Source organism: Chiloscyllium plagiosum, chromosome 3, assembly GCF_004010195.1.
Source record: "Chiloscyllium plagiosum isolate BGI_BamShark_2017 chromosome 3, ASM401019v2, whole genome shotgun sequence".
Taxonomy (NCBI): Eukaryota; Metazoa; Chordata; class Chondrichthyes; order Orectolobiformes; family Hemiscylliidae; genus Chiloscyllium; species Chiloscyllium plagiosum.
In genome coordinates this window covers 251373-278320 of record NC_057712.1, presented here as the reverse complement: position 1 = coordinate 278320, position 26948 = coordinate 251373, and the positions used below count along the sequence as shown (strand labels likewise).

At 40.7% G+C, this 26948-nt stretch overlaps 1 protein-coding gene across 1 annotated transcript in view; it reads right to left on the bottom strand.

The window, feature by feature from the left end:
- Positions 1-12547: 12547 nt before the first annotated feature.
- Positions 12548-26948, bottom strand: part of hadhaa (hydroxyacyl-CoA dehydrogenase trifunctional multienzyme complex subunit alpha a) — a 126914-nt gene continuing 112513 nt past the window's right edge. Inside the window, exons 16-20 of the mRNA XM_043675762.1 lie at positions 21227-21295; positions 17889-18084; positions 16569-16683; positions 15037-15182; positions 12548-14056 (exon numbers count right to left, since the gene is read on the bottom strand). Of these exons, the coding sequence (XP_043531697.1) occupies positions 13911-14056; positions 15037-15182; positions 16569-16683; positions 17889-18084; positions 21227-21295 (672 nt within the window). The 3' untranslated portion in view covers positions 12548-13910. The remainder of the gene's footprint in view (positions 14057-15036; positions 15183-16568; positions 16684-17888; positions 18085-21226; positions 21296-26948) is intronic.

Here is a 26948-nt window from a genome sequence, read left to right as displayed (position 1 = left end):
GGGGGTGTGGACCTGACAAGGGAGTCGCGGAGGGAGTGGTCTCTCTGGAATGCTGATAGGGGTGGGGAGAGAAATTTTTCCCTGGTGGTAGGATCTGTTTGGAGGTGGCAGAAATGAAGAAAGATGATACGATGTATCTGCAGATTGGTGGGGTGGAAGGTGAGGACCAGTCGGGTTCTGTCCTGGTGGCGATTGGAGGGGCGGGGTTCAAGGGCGGAGGTGCGGGAAGTGGATGTGATGCTCTCCACTGCATCTTCGACCACGTCTGTGGGGAAATTGCAGTCTTTGAAGAAGGAGGCCATTTGGGTTGTTCGGTATTGGAATTGGTCCTCCTGGGAGCAGATGTGGCAGAGGCGAAGGAATTGGGAATATGGGATGGCATTTTTACAGGGGGCAGGGTGGGAGGAGGTGTAATCGAGGTAGCTGTGGGAGTCGGTCGGTTTGTAGTAAATGTCTGTGTTGAGTCAGTCGCCCGAGCTAGAAATGGAATGGTCTAGGAAAGGGAGGGAGGAATCCGAGACTAAGCATTATTTGGTCAATATCATCTTTAAAAGGAGTTCACGAGAAAAAAGGTTCACTTAGTAAATTGAGTATTGGACATAAAGTTACATCACTCATTGTAAGAACATATACTCCACCTTAAAGTTTTAATCATGGAATATTAACAGCAGTATTTGATGCCTACCTCTTATGGACCTTAAGGTGACTATCTTATGATGGCACAGCACTTACACTGGTCTTCAGGAATCCCAGAATTTTGGTTCAGCAATTGCAATTACATTTATCAGTCAGAATATGTGTATTATGGAATGGAACCTTTTAGGCTGTTTACATAGGATTAGCTGCAGAGAATCAAGTCTCCCAGCTCAACCATTCTATGCCAAAGTTTCTGCTTTGATCAAACTTCCTCCCAATTTTCCTCCTCTAAATCTATCACTATAATTCCTTTACTTCTTTGTTGCTTGTGTGCTTTTTCAATTTTTTCTTCATAAGTATTTATTTGCTTCAACCACCTCCCTGAGACTTTGAGTTCCATTCATTTCATGACACCTTGAAGAAAAAACATTTGATTTATTTTGAATTCCCTACTCGCTTTTGTGGAACTCTCTTATGGGTAGCCTAAATTTATGGTCTTAAAGTACATTTACTTGTATTGAATGCCATTTGCTAATTATTTGACTATTCTGTAGGTTATTAATATTTTCTTGTAATTTGTTGCGGTACTCCTCAATATCACCTCACCTTCTCACCCACAATTTATTGCAATCTGAAAATTTAAAAATAATGCTTTCAGTTCCAAAGCCAGGAAACAACCTCATGAACTTCCGCTGCACCCCCGCCAGTGCCAGTCCATCCTTTCTCAACTAAGGAGATCAAAAGTGCACACAGTACTCCAGCTGTGGCCTCACCAGCATTCTACAGTGCTGCAGCTTAACGTCCCTATTTTTGAACTCCATCCCTCTAACAATGAAGGACAATATTCCATTTGCCATCTTAATTACCTGCTGCACCTGCAAACTAGCTTTATGTGATTAATACAAAAAGACACCCAGGTCGTTCTGCACAGCAGCATGCTGCAGTTTGCACTGCATGTTTTTCTCTCAGCTTCGTAAATACCAAATTTTCTTAACTATTCAGCAGTCTTCCAGCAATACTCCCTTTTTTTTATGAAGTAATATTAAATATATGTAGTAACATCTTTGTTATTTCTTCCCTAGATTCTTTGAAAATACGTAGCTTCAAACCATCTGGACCAGGGATGTACTGTCTTCGTATTGGAGTAGTTTATTCAGTAGAATTCCTGTTTCTATTTTAAAAACACCAATATCATTGCTCATCTCATCATGCAAATCTGTTCTCAGTTAAGCAAAGTAATTATTTAATCTTTCTTTCATCTCTCTATCAATATCTATAGTGTTAGCCTATCTATTGCACAACAGTCATAGTCATATCAAGCATCCTGATATGATTGATAGAACTGAAAATATTTTATGTTTTATTCTATAATAATTTTGTTTGTTCTTTGCCTTTTTAAACTTGGCTCTTCATAGATTTGGATTTTGTCTCATCATGTGCCCTCTTTGCTTTGTACTAAACAAATGCCTTTGTCCTATCCTTGACTTGTTTCTTTGTCTATACTCATCCCTGCAATCTCACTATTCTTAGTTTCTTCTTTTTAGAATATATTTTCCCTGCATGCTACTGAAAACTGTTTTACATATTTATCAATATAATTGTGCTTTTTATTTTCCCAGCCCCTCAAAATCAACTTTTCTCCAACCTACTTACTTTATTTTGGCATAGTTAGTTCCTCTATTGTCATCATCTGTGATGTTCCCATTTGTCTGCAGCCCTTACTATTTTAAGTTTGCAAAATGCAATTGTTAAGAATCCTGGATGAGGTGTAGCAGTGCATTTTGCTGGTGCTACTCATTGTGTCATGGGGCAGAAGTAAGTGAACTGTTAAAGAGGTGGACAGGTGCTGATCAAGCAGGCTACATGTCCTGATAATATGGGAGTATTCCATCATAGTTCTGACCTGTGCCTTTTAGATGATGGACAGCTTTGGGTGGTGGGGCTGTGGGGCAGGGAGATTAGGTTCTGAGATATGCATAGCTGATTCCTAACCTCTGCGCTTCTTTTGTAAGGCACAATTGTTCAAGTATCACTTTGATCAGAAATAATCCCACGCTGCTAATGGTGATATTCAGCAAGGGTTGTGCTGCTTAATGTGAAGGTTGCAAATGTGATCACCAGACTAGTCTAGATAGGACTTTTGTTGCTTGAAGAGGTAGCTGGGTAATAGCTGCTCCGTTTTTGAGGAATTTTAGGTGCTGGAGGTGATTTTTGCAACTTCCAAGCGCAGTAATCACTGTTTCATATGGTGTTGCATTGTTTTGGAACTTTTTTTTCCCAAGTCAAAAGAACAGCAGTTTTAAAAGAGAGAAGAACAGACAAAGGAAGCACAGAGTGGAGTGAGGGTGGGGTAGGGAGAAGAGGAGAGAGAAAAGAGTGAGGGGGGGGGGGAAAAAGAGAGAGAGAAAAAGAGAGACTGCACAGTTACTGCCTTTCCTGTTTTGAATTCATGTATCACTGGACATCAGAGTGCATCTGGGAAAATTAATAAAGAGTGAAGTTCACAACTAATCTTGGTGGAATCAGTTTGGGCAAAGTTCACAACGCAGAATCAGAGAAGGTAATCGCTATTTTAAGTGTGCCCAATAGAAAGGCCGCAGTTGTGAGTAGAGTGGGTTCTTTCTTGATTATATGTTTTTGGAGATATGTCTCTTGATTAAACTTAAAACATAAGCCATAACTATTAATTTAACCTGGGGCAGTGTTTTGTAGAGGAATAAGACGGTATTATTTTCTGGGTTTGTAGATTGTGAAGGAGCAAAAATGGCATTTAGTACAGTGATATGCACTTCTTGTCAGAGTTTAAGGGTTACTGCGGATTATATCTGCCATAAATGCTGTTGGATACGAATCTTCTCAGATCGAATGGATCGGTTGGAGAGACAGTTAAAAGCAATGAGGAATTTGCAACAGCAACAGTATGTGATAGATGGCAGTTATAGGAAGGGGGGGGGGGGGGGGGGAGAAAGTCTCAGATATAGTCACATAGATGGGTTAACTCCAGGAAAGGTAAGAGAGGTAGGCACCTAATGCAGGAGTCTTTTGTGCAAATACCCATTTCAAACAGATATGCTGTTTTAGAAAATATAGGCGGTGATGGATTCTCGAGGGAATGTAGCACGAACAGCCAAATTTCTAGTATTGAGACTGGCTCCAATGCATGTTGGCTGCCAAGAGATCAATTGTGTTTGGGGATTCTGCAGTCTGAGGTATAGACAGATGTTTCTGTGCCCAGTAGCGAAAAAGCAGAATGGTGGGTTGTTTCCCTGGTGCCAGGATCAAGGATGTCTCAGAGAGGGTGCAGCATGTTTTCACGGGGGAGAGGGGCCAGCAAGAGGTCACTGTCCACATTGGAACCAATGACATAGGAAGGGAAAAGGTTGAGATTCTGAAGGGAGATTACAGAAAGTTTAGGTAGAAATTTAAAAAGGAGGTCCTCAAGGGTAGTAATAGCTAGATTACTCCCAGTGCTACGAGCTAGTGAGGGCAGGAATAGGAGGATAGAGCAGATGAATGCTTGGCTGAGGAGCTAGTGTATGGGAGACGGATTCACATTTTTGGATCATTGGAATCTCTTTTGGGGTAGAAGTGACCTGTTTAAGAAGGACGGATTGCACCTAAATTGGAAGGGGACTAAGATACTGGCAGGGACATTTGCTAGAACTGCTTGGGATGATTTAAACTAGTAAGATTGGGGGGGGTGGGACCCAGGGAGATAGTGAAGGAGATCAATAGGAGACTGGTACAGTTGAGAAAAGAAGCGAGTCAAACAGTCAGGTCAGGCAGGGGACAAGGTAGGACTGGCATATCATAGCAATTACAGAAACATGGCTCAGGGATGGGCAGGACTGGCAGCTTAATATTCAGGATAGAAATGCTACAGGAAGGATAGAAAGGGAGGCGAGAGAGGAGGGGGAGTTTGCATTTTTGATAAGGGATAGCATTACAGCTGTGCTGAGGGAGGACATTCCCAGAAATACATCCAGGGAAGTTAATTGGGTAGAACTGAGAAATAAGAAAGGGATGATCACCTTATTGGGATTATATTATAGACCACCTAATAGTCAGAGGGAAATTGAGAAACAAACTTGTAAGGAGAACACAGCTATCTAGAAGAATAATAGGGTGGTTACGGTAGGGGATTTTAACTTTCCAAACATAGACTGGGACTGCCATAGTGTTAAAGTTTTATATGGAGAGGAATTTGTTAAGTGAGTACAAGACAATTTTCTGAATCAGTATGTAGATGTACCTACTATAGAAGGTGCAAAACTTGACCTACTCTTCGGAAATAAGGCAGGACAGGTGAGCAGGGGAGCACTTTGGGGCCAGCGACCATAATTCTATTAGATTTAAAATAGTGATAGAAAAGGGTAGACCAGATACAAAAGTTGAAGTTCTAAATTGGAGAAAGGCCAATTTTGACGATATTAGGCAAGAACTTTCAAAAGCTGATGGGGGCAGATGTTCATAGGTAAAGGGACAGCTGGAAAATGGGAAGCCTTCAGAAATGAGATAACGAGAATCCAGAAAAAGTATATTCCTGTCAGGGTGAAAGGAAAGGCTGGGAGGTATAGGGAATGCTGGATGATTAAAGAAATTGAGGGTTTGGTTAAGAAAAAGGAAGCATATGTAAGGTATAGACAGGATAGATCTAGTGAATCCTTGGAAGAGTATAAAGGAAGTAGGAGTAGACTTAAGAGGGAAATCAGAAGGGCAAAAAGGGGACACAAGATAGCTTTGTCAAATAGAATTAAGGGGAATCCAAAGAGTTTTTACAAATATAATAAGTACAAAAGGGTAACTCGGGAGAGAATAGGGCCCCTCAAAGATCAGCAAGGCGGCCTTTGTGTGGAGCCGCAGAAAATGGGGGAAGATACTAAATAAGTATTTTGCATCAGTATTTACTGTGGAAAAGCATATGAAAGATATAGACTGTAGGGAAATAGATGGTGACATCTTGCAAAATGTCCAGATTGCAGAGGAGGAAGTGCTGGATGTCTTGAAACGGGTAAAGATGGATAATTCCCCAGGACCTGATCAGGTGTACCCTCGAACTCTGTGGGAAGCTAGAGAAGTGATTGCTGGGCCTCTTGCTGAGATATTTGTATCATCGATAGTCACAGGTGAGGTGCCGGAAGATTGGAGGTTGGCAAACATGTTATCACTGTTTAAGAAGGGTGGTAAGGACAAGCCAGGGAACTATAGACCAGTGAGCCTGACCTCGGTGGTGGGCAAGTTGTTGGAGGGAATCCTGAGGGACAGGATGTACATGTAGTTGGAAAGGCAAGGACTGATTTAGGGATAGTCAACATGGCTTTGTGCGTGGGAAATCATGTCTCACAAACTTGATTGAGTTTTTTGAAGAAGTAACAAAGAGGATTGATGAGGGCAAAGCAGTAGATGTGATCTATATGGACTTCAGTAAGGCGTTCGACAAGGTTCCCCATGGGAGACTGATTAGCAAGATTAAATCTCATGGAATACAGGGAGAACTAGCCATTTGGATACAGAACTGGCTCAAAGGTAGAAGACAGAGGGTGGTTGTGATGGAGCGTTGTTTTTCAGACTGGAGGCCTGTGACCAGTGGAATGCCACAAGGATTGATGCTGGGTCCTCTACTTTTTGTCATTTATGTAAGTGATTTGGATGCAAGCATAAGAGGTATAGTTAGTAAGTTTGCAGGTGACACCAAAATTGGAGGTGTAGTGGACAGCAAAGAGGGTTACCTCAGATTACAACAGGATCTTAACTAGATGGGCCAATGGGCTGAGAAGTGGCAGATGGATTTTAGCTCAGATGAATGTGAGGTGCTGCATTTTGGGAAAGCAAATCTTAGTTGGACTTATACAATGGCAAGATCCTAGGGAGTGTTGCTATACAAAGAGACCTTCAAAGTTTGTTAGAAGATTTGTAGCTCGGGTGCTCGTTGTTGTGGTTCTGTTCGCTGGGAATTTGTGTTGCAGACGTTTGTTCCCTGTCTAGGGGACATCCTCAGTACTTTGGAGCCTCCTGTGAAGCGCTTCTGTGTTGTTTCCTCCGGCATATATATTGGTTTGTCTCTGCCACTTCTGGTTGTCAGTTCCAGTGCTGCTGCAGTGGCCGGTATATTGGGTCCAGGTCGATGTGTTTGTTGATGGAGTTTGTGGATGAGTACCATGCCTCTAGGAATTCCCTGGCTGTTCTGTGTTTGGCTGGTTCTATAATAGTAGTGTTGTCCCAGTCGAAATCATGTTGCTTGTCATCTGCGTGTGTGGCTCCGAAGGATAGCTGGTCGTGTCATTTCGTGGCTAGTTGGTGTTGATGGATACAGATCGTTAGCTGTCTTCCTGTTTGTCCTGAAGTGTTTTGTGCAGTCCTTGCATGGGATTTTGTAAGACATTGTTCAAAAGGGCCACAACACACTGCAGCACACCAGAACCACAAAAAGAGGGAGAACACCACCTCTACAATGTATTCGCCAAAAACGGATACCCCCGCAATTTCATCATCAGATGCCTCGAGGACATGCCACAACTAGCCACGTTACCATACATCAAGAACATTTCTGAACTGACAGCCAGACTACTACGACCACTAGGACTCATAACAGCACACAAACCAACAGCCATTCTCAGACAACTACTCACCAGGACAAAGGACCCGATACCCAGCAGGAACAAAACCAACGTAGTGTACAAAATCCCATGCAAGGACTGCACAAAACACTACATAGGACAAACAGGAAGACAGCTAACTATCTGTCCATGAACCATGAACACCAACTAGCCACGAAATGACACGACCAGCTATCCTTAGTAGCCACACACGCAGATGACAAGCAACATGAGTTCGACTGGGACAACACTACTATTATAGGACAAGCCAAACAGATAAGAGCCAGGGAATTCCTAGAGGCATGGCACTCATCCACAGATTCTAACAACAAACAACCTGGACTCAATATACCGGCCACTGCAGCAGACAGCTGGAACTGACAACCGGAAGTGGCAGGGACAAACCACTATAAATGCCAGAGGAAACAACAAAGAAGTGCTTCTCAGGAGGCTCCCAAGCACTGAGGATGTCCCCTAGACAGGGGTCGAAACATCTGCAACACAAATTCCCAGCTCGGCGAACAGAACCACAATCCTTCCTATCAGAAAGATGTTGTGAAACTTGAAAGGGTTCAGAAAAGATTTACAAACATGTTGCCAGGGTTGGAGGATTTGAGCTATAGGGAGAGGCTGAACAGGTTGGGCTGCTTTCCCTGGAGCATCAGAGGCTGAAGGGTAACCTTATAGAGGTTTACCAAATTATGAGGGGCATGGATAGGGTAAATAGGCAAGGTCTTTTCGCTGGGGTTGGGGAGTCTAGAACTAGAGGGCATAGGTTTAGGGTGAGAGGGGAAAGATATAAGAGAGACCTAAGGGGCAACTTTTTCACACAGAGGGTGGTACGTATGGAATGAGCTGTCAGAGGATGTGGTAGAGGCTGGTACAATTGCAACATTTAAGAGACATTTGGATGGGTATATGAATAGGAAGGGTTTGGAGGGATATGGGCCGGGTGCTGACAGGTGGGACTATTTTGGGTTGGGATATCTGGTCGGCGTGGACGGGTTGGACCGAAGGGTCTGTTTCCATGCTGTACATCTCTATGACTCTAAACAGGATCCACAACAGTCGCCAAAATTAAAAAGAAAACATGGTACACAACCTGACTTCCCACCCTAAGTTTAAAGGTTTTGGAAAAAACATGTCCCTTTTAATTGCTTGTATAAGCAAGAATTTGTAACGTTTTTGCAGTGTTAATGTTGACCAAATGCAGATAATAGAGCGCAAACTCAAATATACTCAGAATGGTTACAAACATTAAACATCGCATAATGTTACCCAGCAGGAAGTTGATTTTCACACTCCTTCTCTCCCACCTACCCACTAATACCATACAATGTTGCTAATATAGATTCTAGATCATGATATTGTTTCAAGTTTAAAGTGGAAAAAATATTCAGCATCTTATAGTGGTAAAGTTGTATCAGAGATGTAATGAATATGAATGAGTGAAAAGTTCCTCTGGATACAGCAAAGACACTATTCTAGACTATCAGCATTTTACCCAGATAGGAGGATAGAAGTCACTAAAACACCTGAATTGTATGCTCATGACTAATTTGAAGCACTCTCTGGAATCAATTATATATGAAAGTGTTTTGAGAGAGGCTGAGGTTCTTGAATCTGTCCAGTTCAAGTTGAACCAGTATTTTAGTCAGATTTTTACCTTCCCTGCTCCTGTGCTCGTGTCTCAATTTTAGCAGTCCATTCTTTGTTTCACTGACCAGTTTCTTAGCTTACCTTCTATCTCCCAAGGATTTGTGCACATATCTGCTCTCACCTCCCCACCTTCGTTCCTCTGCTTTTAGGTTTTAATTGGCTCAGTCATTTTACTACCCATTTACATGCCTATAAAAGCCTTTTAGATATGAACCTTCCATATTCAGCCTGGTTTTCGAATGTATTATCCAACTGATAGAACATAGAACATAGAAGAATACAGCGCAGTACAGGCCCTTCGGCCCTCGATGTTGCGCCGATCCAAGCCCACCTAACCTACATTAGCCCACTATCCTCCATATGCCTATCCAATGCCCGCTTAAATGCCCATAATGAGGGAGAGTCCACCACTGCTACTGGCAGGGCATTCTCAGTCTTTCCTCATACGATCTTCCTACCATACCAGGTAACATCCTGGTGAACCTCCTCTGCACCCGTTCCAGTGCCTCCACATCCTTCCTATAGTATGGCGACCAAAACTGCACACAATACTCCAGATGCGGCCGCACCAGAGTCTTATACAACTGCAACATGACCTCAGTACTCCGGAACTCAATTCCTCTACCAATAAAAGCCAGTACGCCATATGCCTTCTTCACCATGTGTACTATTTTCTACTTGTCCTTTTCTTACTTCTTTATAGTCTCTCTCTTTTTCTTCAGCTGGGGAGTTGTGGACTGATATGCCTTCTGTTTAATTTTCTTCAGAATGTACCTTAACTGTACCCAAACCATCTTCTCTTTCAAGGCAGCCCTTTTTTCTGTATTTTTGCCTGACAAACTTTGATTCCTTTTTATTTGTTCATGGGATTATGGGCATCATGAGCAAGGCCACCATTTATTGAGCATCCATTAATGAGGCCACTTACGAGTTAATCATTGCGTCTCAAGTCACACGCAACCAGACCAAGCAGATTTTCTTCTCTAAAAGGTAAACCAGACAGGTTTTTAAACAATAGACAGTCACCATGAGCTAGCTTTGTTTAGATGGGACTAGTAATCCAAAACAACAAGCTTGGGACACCATCACCACTTCTGTGCCAGATTTGTTCTCAATCCGGTGATGTTGATCCTTCTCTAAATTTGTTTTCTCCTTTACTGTAGCTAATCTATCCCTTATGATACCAGATTCACCTTCCTCTCATAAATAGTCTAGCAATGCCTCTTTCCATATTGAACAGGAAATAGTTATATAGAAAAATCTCTGGAACACATTTGAGAAACCTTTGCCCTCAACCTTTTATACCATTACTATCCCAGTCTGCGGGAAGAAAATAATTCCCTATTATAACCATTCAAATTCTTGTATCACCATGCTTTCCTTTCAAACTTATTCCTCTATACCTTTTCTACTTGTTGATGGCCTACAGAATACCCATAGCTCTCTCGGTTGTTTCTTAAATCTAATCAAATAGATCCTGTCCATGCTCGATCAGGACAATTTATCTCCAGCATTAAAATATACTCCTTAATCAGCAATACCACCTCATCACCTTTCTTTCCTGAGCACTTTGCATCCAGGAACATTTAGTACTCAGTCTGGCCCTTTTTTGAGCCAGTTTTCAGTTATTACCACTATGTTATATTGTCACATGTATAACTGCAGACACAGATGGCCAAGTCCTAATATTTCACAAAACGAGAACCCTATCTCATATTTTTCCAGCCACACATGCATCTGTGCTATCCTCGCTTGTGCACAGTACTGACAGTAATCTCGATATTACTATCATTGAAGCCTGCTTGATAGAATTCAGCAAGCTAAGAAAAAACACGATCTGGATGGTGTCAACTTTGTTTTCTATCTAGGTCTTTGGATCTAAGCCTGGCAGTTCTCTGCGGTTGCTCACAGGGGAAAAAAAATGCCAAAATGCTTCATAGAAGTATTCAATGGACACTAAGATACTAGAAATATGGTTAAAGGCTCGATCAAAGTAGTGTTGATTGTTGTTAAGGGAGGGAAGAGCAGTCTGGGGACAGAATTCCAGTTTGGAGTCTCAACAGTTGAGGGCATAGTTGCCAATAGCAGGGGGTGGATTTGAACAAAATGAGGGTCAAGCAATTTTAAAAAAAATAATTATGGACATATGAATTTAAAATTAGATCTATTAGGAATACCGGGAGACAATGTATGCCACTAACAAGAATTTTAAGTGAAATGACTGCTGCAGGAATTTACAGTAGTACCTGTCAGTAGAATTTTGCATAAACTCAAGTTCAATGCTGTACCAAGACAGCACGGGAATAGTTGAGCTGGGAATTACTTTGCAGCGAAAGTTGGTGGTGTTTGTGACAGAGCAAATGTGAGGTTAGACACTCGGTTTGGAGTTGAATAGAATGCCAAGGTTGCACTAAATCTTATCCAGCCAGAATCAACAGCAAGGGACCAAACGACAGGAGCTACAATCAATCATATGGCTAGCCAGAAGAAATTAGGGCTCACCCACATCTGAATATTACAGAGTAAAAGCAGTGAAAGGATCAAAGAAGTGCTGGCAGAAGTAGAATTTGGTGTTGTTGGCATACGTGAACCCACAGCTGCAGGTGGTTTTGCAGCACTCTTGTGGTACAGTTTTGTCGAGCACTAATACTGCCTTTGTCTCTAAGCTCCCATTTGTTACAAAGGTGCATAATAATGTAATTAGAAAATAAGTTGAGGGAGCAAATTACTGCAGAAGCTGGAATCTTTACCGAAAACAAAGATTGCTGGAGATCACTGCAGGTCAGGCAGCATCCATGGACTGAGAGCAAGCTAACGTTTTGAGTCGAGGTGACCCTTCGTCAGATAGAGGGTCTGATGAAGGGTCATCTTGACTCAAAACATTAGTTTGCTCTCACTCCATGGATGCTGCTGCAATCTCCAGCATTTTCATCTATAAGATGAAGATAGGTCCTCCAGACTCCAGGAGCAGAGATGTGGCGTGAAAGAGCCATTGCAGAACATGACCTAGGTACAAGTGGATAAGTATGAGCAAAACCAAGCAATCCCATTAAACTAGTAATCAAAGCAATAGTATGGTGCAGTATATCAAGGTTGCATGTCTATTGATGAGTACAAAATGAAATTAACATTGCAAAAATACAAAGGGTGTAATTAGTGACTTTCATATTTCTGCTGTGACAGGAACAGAAACATGATTCAAGCCTTAAACAGGAAAGGTGAACTGAGGGAAGCAACAACGCGCTCAAGGATTTGAGGGGAGAGGTATGTTCAACACAAGATGATTATTAAACAATAGCAAGAGGGCAATGATGGTAGTTTTTAAAGGGAGCACAGGACCAAAGGGGAAGGAACAATTCACTATATCAGCTTGCATCAGGTCCAGGAAAGGAAAGTCAGCACATTGTCAAGAGTTAATTGTTATTCAACTAATTTACAAATAATTCAAACCGAAAAAAAGTACATGTCTAATACGTCAATAAGGAGAGATCCAATATTGCTCAATTTACAGATGTGAAGGATATGGCTTGATAAGAAGGACTCCTGCCATTAAAATTAGGTCATCAACATAGCGAATCAGAATTACTTATCTTTAGTGGCAAATAGAAATTGATTTACATTGTTAACGTAATGTAAATTATTTTGACTCAAATCTGTTTTAGCCAGGATTGTTCCTTTATTTTGACACATACTAACTGAAAACATCTTATAAACAATTCGGCTAAATACCTTGCAAGTAAATTGGATCAGATGGAATTTTAAATTCCACCTGATAAGTACAAAACAAAAATATAACCAATGTCATGGAATGATTCACATATTACATGTGCATTTTTCCAAATGTATTTTGATATTCAGGAATTCTACCAATGCAAAATCTACACTGAGGTAAATGATTCCCCAAATATTTAAATATACCATAATCAGACTACCTAGTCTAGAATCTGATTATTTTTTGTTTTTAAAAAAAAATCACACATTATGAGGATTCATGTTAAGTTTCTGTTGAGGGACAGCCCTCCTGGCAGGACATCACAAACTGCAGACCACCCTAAAATCTTCTAGTCTTCATGTGTAAGCATAGAAGACTATGTCAGCCATGCTTCCATTAAAACATGGCAACATCAAAGCCCCACCTTATGCGCAGTTTCTCGTGTATTTCAAATACAAATAGGGAAATTGGCAAAAGAGCATTAGTCATTTTCCCATCAGAAGCTAGACTGTCCTTGTTCATGTGCCTTAGTAAAATCATTATTAGTGATACTAACTAAACTGTGTGACAGCTCCATTAGCCCAATCATGAAAGAGCAGCCTTGCAGCAGGTATCAATTTTTAAAAATGAAATAATGTTATAAATAGTGTTTGGTATGTCTTTAGCTGATCAATCGAAAATTAATGCTAAGTCTGGACAACAGCTTTGGAAACACAACAACAATTTCTCTCTAGTTAAGTCATTAAATTGCTTCATTTAAAACCGATGCTCAAGTGTTAAATCCAATGGTAAACAAATTTAAGGAGACCTTCCTCCATTTACAAAAGATTTTAGTGCTCAACTGCCAACCCACATTTCTTTAAAACATGGTAAAAACAATGCCAGTTTAGCATTGTTAAATAATGGTAAAAGTATGATAATTTTTTAAATGTCTAAAATATTGCATTGGAATGGCCTTACTGCTACTCATAAGGAGTAGGCAAATTTGATATGAACTTCCCAGACTTCACAAACAAATTGCAGGAAACAAATCTTTAAAAATATTAAGAACATTGAACATTATTAAAAATTATGCAGGAGTGATGGCAAATAAGTTGTGATTAAAGGCACGAATTAAAGTTAAAATATCTTGTATTAAAAATGGCTATACTCAGACTGTATCTCATTTGATGTTAATCAAATGTTTCGATAAAACTCTCATGTACACAAGAACCGTGATTGCAAACTTTTGAAAACAATCACATTCAGCATTTCTATATATTTTTATTAGATTTGTCCCGGACTTAGGTACACGTTTCATCTTCATCTTAGTGACGGAATTTTTTGCTTGTGTCCTTTGCATAATCCAGCAACATCTGGCAAGGTGAGAATTCACTGCCGTAAACACTTTCATATTTTTTCATTTTGTCAACTAGTTTGTTTGCTCCATAGGCATCCAAAAATTTGAATGGTCCTAAAGTAGAAGAAACCCCATTTAAAAATTAGTTTCATTCTATTTCCATTTAATTTAAAAGTAAAATCATTACCAGTGGACTGGCCACTTTGTTAGGATCTTTGACATTTTAGACCAAGGCTTCTTTAAAATTGGGGTTTGGAAACCATTTGAGGTCACGATTTGAAATTTTAAGGTTGTAATCTGAGGCAGCACAGTGCTACCACTCTAACAGGCCCATGCTTTCTCAGTTCTCACTGAGGGGTTATCACAATTTGAGACTCAAAGTGGGGCCATACTGAGAAAAAGTTTTGCAAGTGTCATTCTAATCAATGTATTTCTAACATTATATTTTTAAGTAGAAAATCTAACAAATGAAAACAATTGGTCTCTTGCAATTATTACTTCACTTCAGAAAAGTGTTTAGAACTTGAAGAGAATAAAAGGACAAATAAGTTTAGCAATTTTGTACAATTACAAACTATTTCCTTAGATAAAATTTCATGGAATTTTCTATCAAAATTAAGGTGAACATGCTTTAAACGATCCATTGGGAGCATTTGACACAATGTAAAAAAACAAATTGCTATTTAATTTTTCAGTTCTAGAAAAACACAATGGCTGATTTGATTAGATTATATTCCCCACAGTATGGAAACAGGTTTTCCGACCTAAAACATCCACACCGACCGAAGAGTAACCCACCCAGACCCATTCCCCTACCCTATATTTACCCCTGACTAATGCACCCAACACTATGGGCAATTTAGCATGGCCAATTCACCTGTCCAGCACATCTTTGGATTGAGAGGGGAAACTGGAGCACCTTGGAGGAAACCCACGCAGATGTGGGGAGAATGTGCAAACTTCACACAGGCAGTCACCCAATATGGGAATTGAACCCATGTCCCTGGTGCTGAGGCAGCAGTGCTAGCCACTGAGCCACCCCAAATTAGCTCATGCAGAGTAATGGATCCTTTCCACTGCAGCAACTACTTTACCTCCAAGGCAAGGTGGGAACCCTAGTCCAAAAACAGCACCAATGTCTCCCTCAGTGGGGTCATTTAATATTCCATCTTGCAGGCACAATACTGCCTCGTTCACAAATCTTGACACCAGTCGCAACTGAATATCTTCATCTGATGAACTGAAAATGAAGAAAATGAGTCAATAAATTCTTGACCTAAACAAACAGAATATAGAATACAGTACTACAAATTGTTGGTCCAAAAATTGCATGCCAACAAATCTGCACATTTTCCCCACAAAATCAAAGTACACTATGCATGGAACATACGGCTTTCAGACTTGGTCCAATAACATGATGAGATTAGTAGGAGAAACCCACAAGAATCCTCATTCCTGATGAAGGGCTTTGCCTGAAATGTCGATTCTCCTGGTCCTCGGATGCTGCCTAACCTGCTGTGCTTTTCCAGCATCTGCTGTCCTCACTTTTGCCAGGGAAAAACCCACACCTTGTCACCAGATCTCCAGTGATCTCAGGCACCTAATTGATTGCCAGCAGGCTTCAGACTAGAATCAGGACCTGAAATGAGGTAGTTTGCCCACCAAGAATTTCCTGCCAGAGTAGCAGCTCCATCACTCGACAGCAATGTGGAGGTGGCTGTGGCTGATGCTGGTACAGCATCCCCAAATCTGCAGGATGGAAAGCCATTCAGGAACAGGTGAGCATTGTTGATTGGGAGTCATAGGGTGAAACAAGGGTGGCTCTCAAGCAGTCATCCCCCGTATTCTCTTTACCACCAAATCGTGTGCCGATCAGTGCAGATCTGCCTGCACTATTTACCAACTGATCAGGCAAGATCTTTTTGTCCCACCTGCAGCCCAGGTGGGAAGTAGTTCTTAAGTGATCCTTCATTTTTTGTTTTTATCCTTCTTTGTGCCATGTGTGGTACTGTGTGGATTTCTACCAGATGCTCAACAATACAGTTTAGAGGGTATAGTTACAATATATATAGTATTCAAAAATAAGGTAAAAGTCTTACCAGATCATAGGGCTGCTCTCTCAGGTGGTGGTTTAACCTGAAGGTCATCATGCCTCAGGAGAAGGGAGATGATGAGATGGTAACCTCACTGTGGGAACTGAACCCACGCTGTTGGTACTAATCTGTATCACAAACCACCCATCCAGTTACCTGAGCTAACTGATGCTCACAAAAATATGTCACTGGTTGCTAAATATTTGTGAAAATCCTTTAGTTATGAAAGTCATTACATAAATGCAAGCCACTTATTTCTGTATCCTTGATCTCCTAACATCAGGCAGACAGGCCCCCTACATGGATCTGGTTCTAAACAATGGCGACAGCATTTCAAACATAATTCATTGGCTGTAAAAGCCCATTGGAACATTCTGAGGACAAAGATGCTTTAGAAATGCTGACTTCAAAAGAAGTTACTGAACTATTTATTAGCAGCTATTTGTTGGCCAGGGTTATCATGAACTATGGAATACAGATTACAGTGAATACAGATTAAACTATATTTGTAAAGTATTTTGCATTTTACTTACACTTCAAGGTTAGCAGGCAGCTTAAAACGTTCAAAAATTTCTTTCGCACCTGGATTCAAAGTTTTGCCTTTCACACCTGCCTGATAAACGAAGCAACCTTTCCCTGTCTTACGACCTGAAATTGAAGGCATTAAAACTGAAATCGACTTTTTAAAAAAAATTCTGGTAAATTGGAATCAGAGACCAACAACTCTCAATTGTTAGAGTAACATCTAACTGTTTCAGCAGAGATACAAATTAAAATAGGAATACAAAACTAATGAAATTTAAGTTGGGTTCACTGGTATTTGAAACCCCTACCATTGTGAATAATTTCCCTGAACCATGTTTGAGAGATGATTATGAAAGGGTTGACAATCTACTCCTTGTCCAGTTGATTTCTACTTATTTTGCAATGCGCATCAGGGATGCAGGAGAACGTTTGGGAATGGCTATTATACGGTGTCCAGAATTTCATGCAGACTGCAGAATGGGGTGAGTGGAAACAATATTCAGAAATCAACAATGAAGGATCAAGTGAAATCTGAAGACTTTGATAAAAAATGTGAAAGACTGTTACTACCATGGGAATAATGGAGATCATGTAACTTCACTGAAAGTAACTATGTGGGGGGGGGGGGGGGGGGGGGGGGGTAGAAGAATAGAAGGCTCTGGCACGAAATGCTTCCATCACAAGTAACCACTGAAGCAGAGATTGTTATATCACGTACATAACAATGGAAGGTATTCAACTGCAGAGACTAAGCCCACAAAACGGTGTAAAATTGAGTAACACCAAATCTTTCAGAATTAATTTTGCAATAGGTTTTTCCGGATAGTCAAGAAAAGAATTAGGAATAAACTGAACACTTAAGACAAATTATGGACAATTACATGGAATCAGCTAGAACAGGCTAGATGAAAAATAGGCAAGTGAAATTCTTCTGATCAATCAACTCATATGAGATGCTGTGTAAGATTTGGATGCAACAACACAAATTGACAAAGGAATTTAATGCATAAAACAGGAGCAGCAGTATTGAATCAGCTACGAAAGCAAGAGCAAGGAAAACTTGAAGACAGCTAGATAACGGATTGTAAAGCAAATAAAGAGCTGAATTTATTCTTACTGTGAAACACAGCTGAGCTGCAACTCTAGAATCTGACTGTGTACTGCACCAGAGCTAGGTGATAACAAATAGCACATGGTTTGAGGAAACAACTTGTAGGTGACTCCAAATATTTGGGGACAACGTCCTATTCAGTAGTATTGTTAATAAAGAATTTTCTCCATAATGGTGTCTATAGTTTTTTTTTCACACCACAGTTAAATTTGCTTACCTAAAAACCCCTTTGCCACCATCTCCTTTAAAAGTTCAGCACTTCCACCTGCCATTCGAGAGCCAAAAGCTTTTCCCAAATCTTCTGCAACATGTGCTGCGACATCAATACCAACTTCATCAATCAGTGTGGCAGTGCCGACAGGAAATCCATAACCAGTTGTAACAGCATCTAGTTTCTTTGGATCAGCATGCTCCTTGAAATGCAAGTAATTAGTATCTTAGGTGCAAATTCCAATAAACTAAAGTGCATTTTGCTCACAAACATCATCCAAGTACCTCAAAACATTAACAGAAAATGTCATATTAAATATGAAGAAGTGTACTGAATAACTAATGTGAAGTACAGCTAGGAGAATTTTAATGCAGTAAGAGATAAATAACCCTCTTAAATTCAAAATAAATTGGCAATGGTAAAATGAACATGGAAAAGCCTAAACAGAACCCTCCAGAAAAATTGTCAAAATGAAAGCTCACACAGAGCCCAGATTTTAAATTGTCCACAAAATTTCATAACGTTATTATTAAAGCAATGTTTACAGCATTTGTAGCTACACTATGACAAATAGTGACTTGTGACTGTGACTTGTAATTGCAAAAGATGGGAAAAGATTGTAAGAGGTATCAAAAGAAAGTATGTGATTAGATTATGTTGTGGACCAGGCCAGATCCTCTCAGAATATTTTAAGGAGGCAGCCCAGAGCCTAACTTTTTACTATTTTAAAGGCGGATGTGAAGTGGATATTCCAGGTTGATGCAGCTGGTCAAACCACTTGGCTTTAAGCAAAACAGAGTTTATTTAAACAATAGATAATAGGTGCAGAAGTAGGCCATTTGGCCCTTCGAGCCATTACCACCATTCATTATGATCATGGTAATCCACAATCAGTACCCTGTTCCTGCCTTATCCCCATAACCCTTGATTCCACTAGCTCTAAGAGCTCTATTCATCTCTTTTTTGAAAGTATCCAGAGACTTGGCCTCCATTGCCTTGTGGGACAGAGCATTCCATATATACATCACTCTTTGGGTGAAGAAGTTGCTCCTCAACTCTTTTCTAAATGGCCTACCCGTTATTTTTAAAACTGTTTTTACACTACAGTTGAAACACGAACAAAAGAAAACGGAATTTAGAATCACTTAACTATTGGAAAACTTAATTGGCCCGACATAGCAATTTAACTAAGGAGCTGTTCCGATTCTCAGAATGTCCCATAAACACACCCCTTGGCAAAAGTTAAATTCAACACAAGTTCTTACAGGCAGGACAGATTTCTGACAGATATGTCAGCCAGGAAACATCTGAAGCATGGACCCTTTCTGTACTGCAGCAGTTTCTCACTGCTCCAACTATGCCAAACGAGAAAATAAATGGGACAGGGACACCTGGTCACTCCCGTGACATTGTTAAAGTAGACATTTTGACACCTCTGCCTTTATGACCTCTCTTGAACAAAGCCCAAGGACAAAATAACCTTTTGAAAGTGACAGCATCATCACAATTATCCATGTCGTCACTGAATGGTGCTGCAGACTCAATGAGCTGAATGGTCTACTTTGTTCCTGTGTCTTCTGGACTTTAAATTTTCACTAGCAGAACTACAGTATTCTACTCAGCGAGCAAACCTACATCCAGAACCATGGTATTCTAGACTGGTGTTAAAATTATTAATTTACATAAAACCTGGAAACTACAAAATAAATACTTTAAGGAATGTTACTTTGTATGTATATTTTAAATATGAGACTGCTTTTGCAGCATGACATTTAAGCTTCATATAAATTTCTATTATGCTTAATATTTAGGGAAGGACATGGCATTGTGATCACTCGTAACCCAGAGGCCAAAGCTAATGCTCAGGTGACAAATGGTAGGATTTGAAAACTCAATCTCAGAATATAAAATAAATAGACATCATTAGACTAGTTTTTAAACTACTGTCTGCAAAAACTAATCTGGTTTGCTAACATTAAAAAAAAATGGACTCCAGTCTTTGACAATGTCCCATGTGGAAGGCTGATCCAAAAGGTAAGAGCCGATGGAATCCAACTCAAGTTTGTAAACTGGAACCAAAATTGGCTCGCAAATAGGAGATAAGGGTGATGGTGGAGGAATGTTTGTGTGATTGGAAGCTTGTGATAAGCAATGTACCACAGTGATTGTTGCTGGGACTCTTATTATATGTATTAATAGCTTGGATGCCAATGTAGAAGGTACAATTAGAAGCTTGCAGATGACACAGAAATTGGTGGTGGTGTTGATAATGAGGATGGTTTCAGGTCACAGTCTGATATTCATCAGCTGATAAACTGGGCAGAGCAATAGCAGATGGAATTTAATGCTGACAAATGAGAAGTGATACATTTTTGGAAATCTAATAAGGCAATGGTAGGTCTCTATTTCTCGAGGACTAAGGAACAAAGGGGCCTTGGTTCACAAATCCACAGACCTCTGAAGGTATCAGCACAGGTACACAGGGTGATGAAGGTAGCAGACAGATTACATAGAATATAGGAGCAATAGTGGTTAGACCACAGATGGAATACTGCGTGCAGTTCTGGCTGCGCCCTATCAGAAGGACACGATTGTATTGCAAAGGATATTCCCTAGGATGGAAAAGTGTCAGTTGCCTAGGATGAAAAGTGTCAGTTATAAGGAGAGACTGATTAGACTGAGTCCCCGGAGCAAAGGAGGCCGAAGGAGGAAATCTGACTGAGGTGTATAAAATCATGAAAGGCATTGACAGTTTAGATCATGAGAATCTTTTCCCCATGGCAAATGAGTCTAAGACTGGTGCAGAGGTTTAAGGTAAGCAGCGTTTAGTTTGGAGGAGAGTTGAGGAAAAAAAAATCCAAAGTGTGATAGAAATATGGAACATGCTGCCTGAGAGGGTGTTGAAAGTAGGTACTCTTGCAACATTTGAGAAGCATCTGGATGAACACTTAAAATGTCAGGAACTAGACCACAGACTATGGACCAAGTGCAGGTAAATGAGATTAGTGTAGTTTGGCTTTTGTCTGTCAGCACAGACATGGTGGGCCGAAAGGCCAGTTTCTAAGCTGTATAACTCTATGGCTTTGAGCAGAGTTTATAATAATTAATGAATAAACTATGATTGAACAGAGTAAGTTTCTTTTGCAGTGTAAAATTTACAAAGATTATAGCAGAAACACTGCACACTTTTAATACAATGCTGCATTTTTGTTTGGAATGTCTTGAAAAAGATTATGTTCATGAAAAGCTAAAATTACATGTTAAACAATTTTTCAATAAATAAAAAAAAAACTTTATGGCAGATAACATTTTAATTCAATCTAAAATGATTTAAAGAAACTTACCTGCAAGACTCTGAGTGCTTCTGCCAATGTAGGTGCAAGACATCTTGTGGTATAAAAGCCAGGGCCATCCTAATGAAGGTAAAGTTATCTTGTTAATCCAAATATTTGAGGATCAAAAGTCTCTTGATCACACAAACACTTGAAACAGATGCTTCACAAGGCCTCTAACCAGAACATATTCTTCCATAAATAGGGAATATTTTGGAGTGAATGAAAAGCTCTTGAAGTTTCAAAAACTTATACAAATCTTCAAAGCAGTACTTTGACACGGTGGTTAATCTTATAAATTGTGATAGGTCTCTGACTTGAGTGATGTGGTCGAAGTTAAATCAATGTAGAAGATGATTTGAATTAAGAAGCTTTGATTAAAAGAAATCAGGGTACACAGGAATCAAAGTGCTACATTTGGTGGACTTGTAATCCAAAGACACAGGCAATGCTCTCAGGACCTGTGTTCAAATTCCAAATGGTAGAATTTAACATCAACCAAAATCTGGAAAAGTCTAACATTGACTGCGAAATCATTGCTGTAAAAACTCTTCTGGTTTCTCATTCCTTTTAGGGAAGGAAAACTTGTTCTTACTTGATCTAGCTTATACGTAACTACAGACTCACAGCAATGTGGTTGAATCTTAAATGCCCTCTGAAAAGGCCTAGCAAGCCACTCCATTTCATTAATCACGAGAAAGCCTGAAAAAAAGACTGGACCAAACACCTGATCTTAACCTAGGTTGTGGAAGTGAGCAAACTGAGCCCAATCGACCCTTTAAAGTGCTGCTTACTAATTTCTGTAAACTAGTCCCAAAATTGAGAGAGCTGTTTCACAGACTAGTCAATTCCTACTCTAACATTACCATCAAGCCAGAGGCTAAACATTAGTTAAATAAAAACTGTAGGAGGACATGCCAGAAGCAGTAGTTAGGTGGCTCTTCAAATAACCCCATTATCAATGGTGAGGTAGCCCAGCACATCAATGTAAAAGTAAGGTTGAATAATTTGAAACAATCTTCAGCCAGAGGTGCCAAGTTGATGCTCCCAAACTGGTTTCTCCATAGATAACTGGCATCTGTGATGCTGGGTTTCAGCTAACTTGATTCAATCCACAAGATACCAAGAAATGGCTTGTGTCACTAGATACTGCAAAGGGTATCAGCCCTGACAACATGTGCCAATATTACTGCAGGCACTGCTTCAGACCATGTTGCAAGCTGTTGCATTATTGCTACAACATTGTTATCTACCTGACAAAGAAAACCGTCCAGGTCAAATTATTGCCTCATCAGTGTAGTCTCAGTAATGAGTAACAGAAGGGGTCATCAACAGTGCTAAAAACAGAGCACTTGCTAAGTATTAACCTGCTCACCGTTGCTGTGTTCCGGTTTAACCAGAGTCACTCAGCTCTTAACTGCAATACAACTTTGGTTTAAACATGATTAAAAAGCTAAACTCCAAGAGGTGAGGTGAGAGGGACTGAACTTGACATCAAATCTGCAGGTGACCGAGTGTGACATTAAGGAGCTTCATCAATAAATGCACTCTTGCCATTTAGAGCAATTCTATTTTGAAATAAAGGAGCAGTACATTGACGGATTGCACCTGAATTGGAAGGGACTAATATACTGGCAGGGAGATTGGCTCTAAGAGGTTTTTTTTGGGGGCAGGGGAAGAAGGTGGTGGTGGGAATCAGAAATAGTGAAGGAAGAGACCAATCTGAGACTGGTACACTTGAGAAAAGGAGAGAGTCAAACAGTCAGGGCAGGCAGGGACAAAGCAGGACTGATAAATTAAACTGCATTTATTTCAAAGCACGAGGCCTAACAGAGAAGGCAGATGAACTCAGGGCATGGTTAGGAACATAGAACTGGGATATCATAGTAATTACAGAAATGTGGCTCAAGGATGACCAGGTCTGGCAGCTTAATGTTCCAGGATATAAATGCTACTGGAAAGACAGAAAGGGAGGCAAGAGAGGAGGGGGAGTGGTGTTTTTGATAAGGGATAATTTTACAGCTGTACTGAGGGAGGATATTCCTGGAAATACATCCAGGGAAGTTATTTGGGTAGAACTGAGAAATGAGAAAGGGGTGATCACCTTATTGGGATCGTATTATAGACCCCCCAATAGTCAGCAGGAAATTGAGAAACAGACTTAAGGGGATCGCAGTTATCTATTATTCTTACAGAGTGGTTATGGAATTTTAACTTTCCAAACTGGGACATAGACTGGGACTGCCATAGGGTTTAGATGGAGAGGAATTTGTTAAGCGTGCACAAGAACATTTCTGATTCAGTATGTGGATGCACCTACTAGAGAAGGTGCAAAAATTGACCTACTCTTGGGAAATAAGGCAGGGCAGGGGAGCATTTTGGGGCCAGCAATCATTATAATATTAGATTTAAAATAGTGATGGAAAAGGATAGACCATGTCCAGAAGTTGAAGTTCTAAATTGGAGGAAGGCTAATTTTGACAGTATTATGCAAGAACTTTCAAAAGCTGACTCAGGGCTGATGTTTGAAGGTATAGGGGTGGCTGGAAAATGGGAAGCCTTCAGAAATGAGATAACGAGAGCCCAGAGACAGTATATTCCTGTTGGGGTGAAAGGAAAGGCTGGGTAGGTGTAGGGAATGCTGGATCATGAAAGAATTTGAGGGTTTGGTTAAGAAAAAGGAAGCAAGCATATGTAAGGTACAGACTAGATAGATCAAATAAATCCTTAGAAGAGTATAAAGGTAGTAGGAGTATACTTAACAGAGAAATCAGAAGGGAAAAAGGGGACATGAAATAGCTTTGGCAAATTAAAATTAAAGGAGAATCCAAAGGGTTTTTGCAAATACATTATAAAAGGGTAACTAGGGAGAGAATAGGGCCCCTCAAAGATCAGCAAGCCAACTTTTGTTTGGAGCTGCAGGAGATGGGTTGGGGGTGGGATGGGAGGGGAGGGGTGGGAGGGGATCCTAAATGAGTATTTTGCATCAGTGTTTACTGTGGAAAAGGACATGGAAGATATAGAATGTAGGGAAATAGATGGTGACATCTTGAAAAATGTCCATATTAGAGAGAAGGAAGTGCTGGATGTCTCGAGACTCATTGAAGTGGATAAATCCCCAGGACCTGATCAGCTGTACCCTAGAAGTCTATGGGAAGCTCGGGAAGTGATTGTTGGGTCCCTTGCTGAGGTATTTGTATCAATAGTCACAGGTGAGGTGCCAGAAGAGTGGAGGTTGGCTAACATGGTGCCACTATTTAAGAAAGGTCGCAAGGACAAGCCAGGGAACTCTCGACTGGTGAGCCTAACGTCGGTGGTGGGCAGGTTGTTGGAGGGAACCCTGAGGGACAGGATGTACACGTATTTGGAAAGGCAAGGACTGATTAGGGATAATCAACAAAACTTAGTGCTTGGGAAATCATGTCTCACAAATTTGATTGAGTTCTTTTGAAGTAACAAAGAGGATTGATGAGGGCAGAGCAGTAGATATGATCTATATGGACTTCAGTAAGGTGTTCAACAAGGCTCCCCTGGGAGACTGGTTAGCAAAGTTAGATCTCACAGAATACAGGGAGAACTAGCCATCTGGATGCAGAAATGGCTCAAAGGTGGAAGACAGAGGGTGGTGGTGGACCGTTGTTTTTCAGACTGAGGCCTGTGACTGGTGATGTGCCACGAGGATCGGCCTTGGGTCCACTACTTTTCATCATTTAAATAAATGATTTGGATGCGAGCATAAGAGGTATATTGAGTAAGTTGGCAGATGACACCAAAATTGGGGTGTAGTCGACAGCAAAGAGGGTTACCTCAGATTACAACAGGATCTGGATCAGATGGGCCAATGGGCTGAGAAGTGGCAGATGGAGTTTAGTTTAGATAAATGCAAGGTGCTGCATTTTGAGAAAGCAAATCTTAGCAGGTCTTACACACTTAATGGTAAGGTCCTAGAGAATGTTGCTGAACAAAGAGACCTTGGAGTGCAGGTTCATAGCTCTTTGAAAGTAGAGTCACTGGTAGATAGGATAGTGAAGGCGGCATTTGACATGCTTTCCTTTATTGATCAGAGTATGGAGTACAGGAGTTGTGAAGTCATGTTGCGGCGATACAGGACATTGGTTAGGCCACTTTTGGAATATGGAGTTCAATTCTGACCTCCTACCTATCAGAAGGATGTTGTGAAACTTGAAAGGGTCAGAAAAGATTTACAAGGATTTTGCCAGGGTTGGAGGATTTGAGCTATAGGGTGAGGTTGAATAGGCTGGGGCTATTTTCCCTGGAGTGTCAGAGGCTGAGGGGTGACTTCATAGAGGTTTATAAAATCATGAAGGGCATAGATAGGATAAATAGACAAAGTCTTTTCCCTGAGGGTGGGGGGAGTTCAGAACTAGAGGGCATAGGTTTAGGGTGAGGGGGGAAAAGATATAAAAGAGACCGAAGGGCCAACCTTTTCACGCAGAGGGTGGTACGTGTATGGAAGTGGTGGAGGCTAGTACAATTGCAACATTTAAAGGCATTTGGATGGGTATATGAATGGGAAGGGTTTGGAGGGATATGAGCCAGGTGCTGGCAAGTGGGACTAGATTAGGTTGGGATATCTGATCAGCATAGACGAGTTGGACCGTAGCATCTGTTTCCGTGCTGTACATCTCTATGACTAATTAAAAATTACATTTAAAACTGTTAGACTTCTAACCTTGTTAGCTCTAATGCAAGAATTAATATAAAATCTCAAACAATTAGCCGATCGATCACTGACATTTATGATTGCATAAATCCATTCCTATCATTCGGAACAGAACAAAACAATGATTTGTTTAAAAACAAATCAAGATAAAATGACATTGAGTCTTTATTGATGTAGACAAACAGAATCCAAAAGGTCGCCAATGTAAGCACCAATATTCTTGAATAATAGCCGTAATAATTAGATGAATGGTGTTGTTTAAAAAAAAGTTAACTAAACCAAGCAACATTTGTATCTCTGACATAGTGTGATATTCTGTGATGTTCGCCACCTATCAACATCCTAGGAGTTACCATTGATCAGAAACTAAAGAAGTCCCATAAATAATTTGGCTATGAAAGGAGATCAGAGACTAGGCATTCTGCACCACTGACCTCCTGTCTCCCCAATGTCTATCCATCCTCCACAGGACACAAGTCAGGAACATGTGAGATGGAAAAACTTCCCAGGTTTTTGTGGCAGCAGACGGGACTTAAGGATGGTGTGTTGCCTTCCTGGTGCCAGGGTTAAAGACATCACAGACAGAATGCAGGAAATCCTCAAGGACGAAGGTGAAGAGCCAGAGGTGGTGGTACATGTCGGCACAAATGATGTCGGGAAGAGGAGACGGAACATACTACAGTGGGACTTTGGAGAACTAGGAAGAAGGCTGAAAAGCAGGACGTCCAGGCTGGTTATCTCTGGTTTGCTTCCAGTTCCTCGGGCTGGTGAGGCCAGAACCAGGGAGATAATGGACTTGAACTTGTGGCTGGGGAACTGGTGCAGGAAGCAAGGATTTAAAACATAGAACAATACAGTAATGACCAGGCCCTTCGGCCCACGATGTTGAGCCGAACATTTGTCCTAGCTTCAGCACCTATCCATGTACCTATCAATTGCCGCTTAAAGGTCACCAATGATTCTGACTCTGCCACTCCCACAGGCAGCGCATTCCATGCCCCCACCACTCTCTAGGTAAAGAACCTACCCCTGACATCCCCCTTACACCTT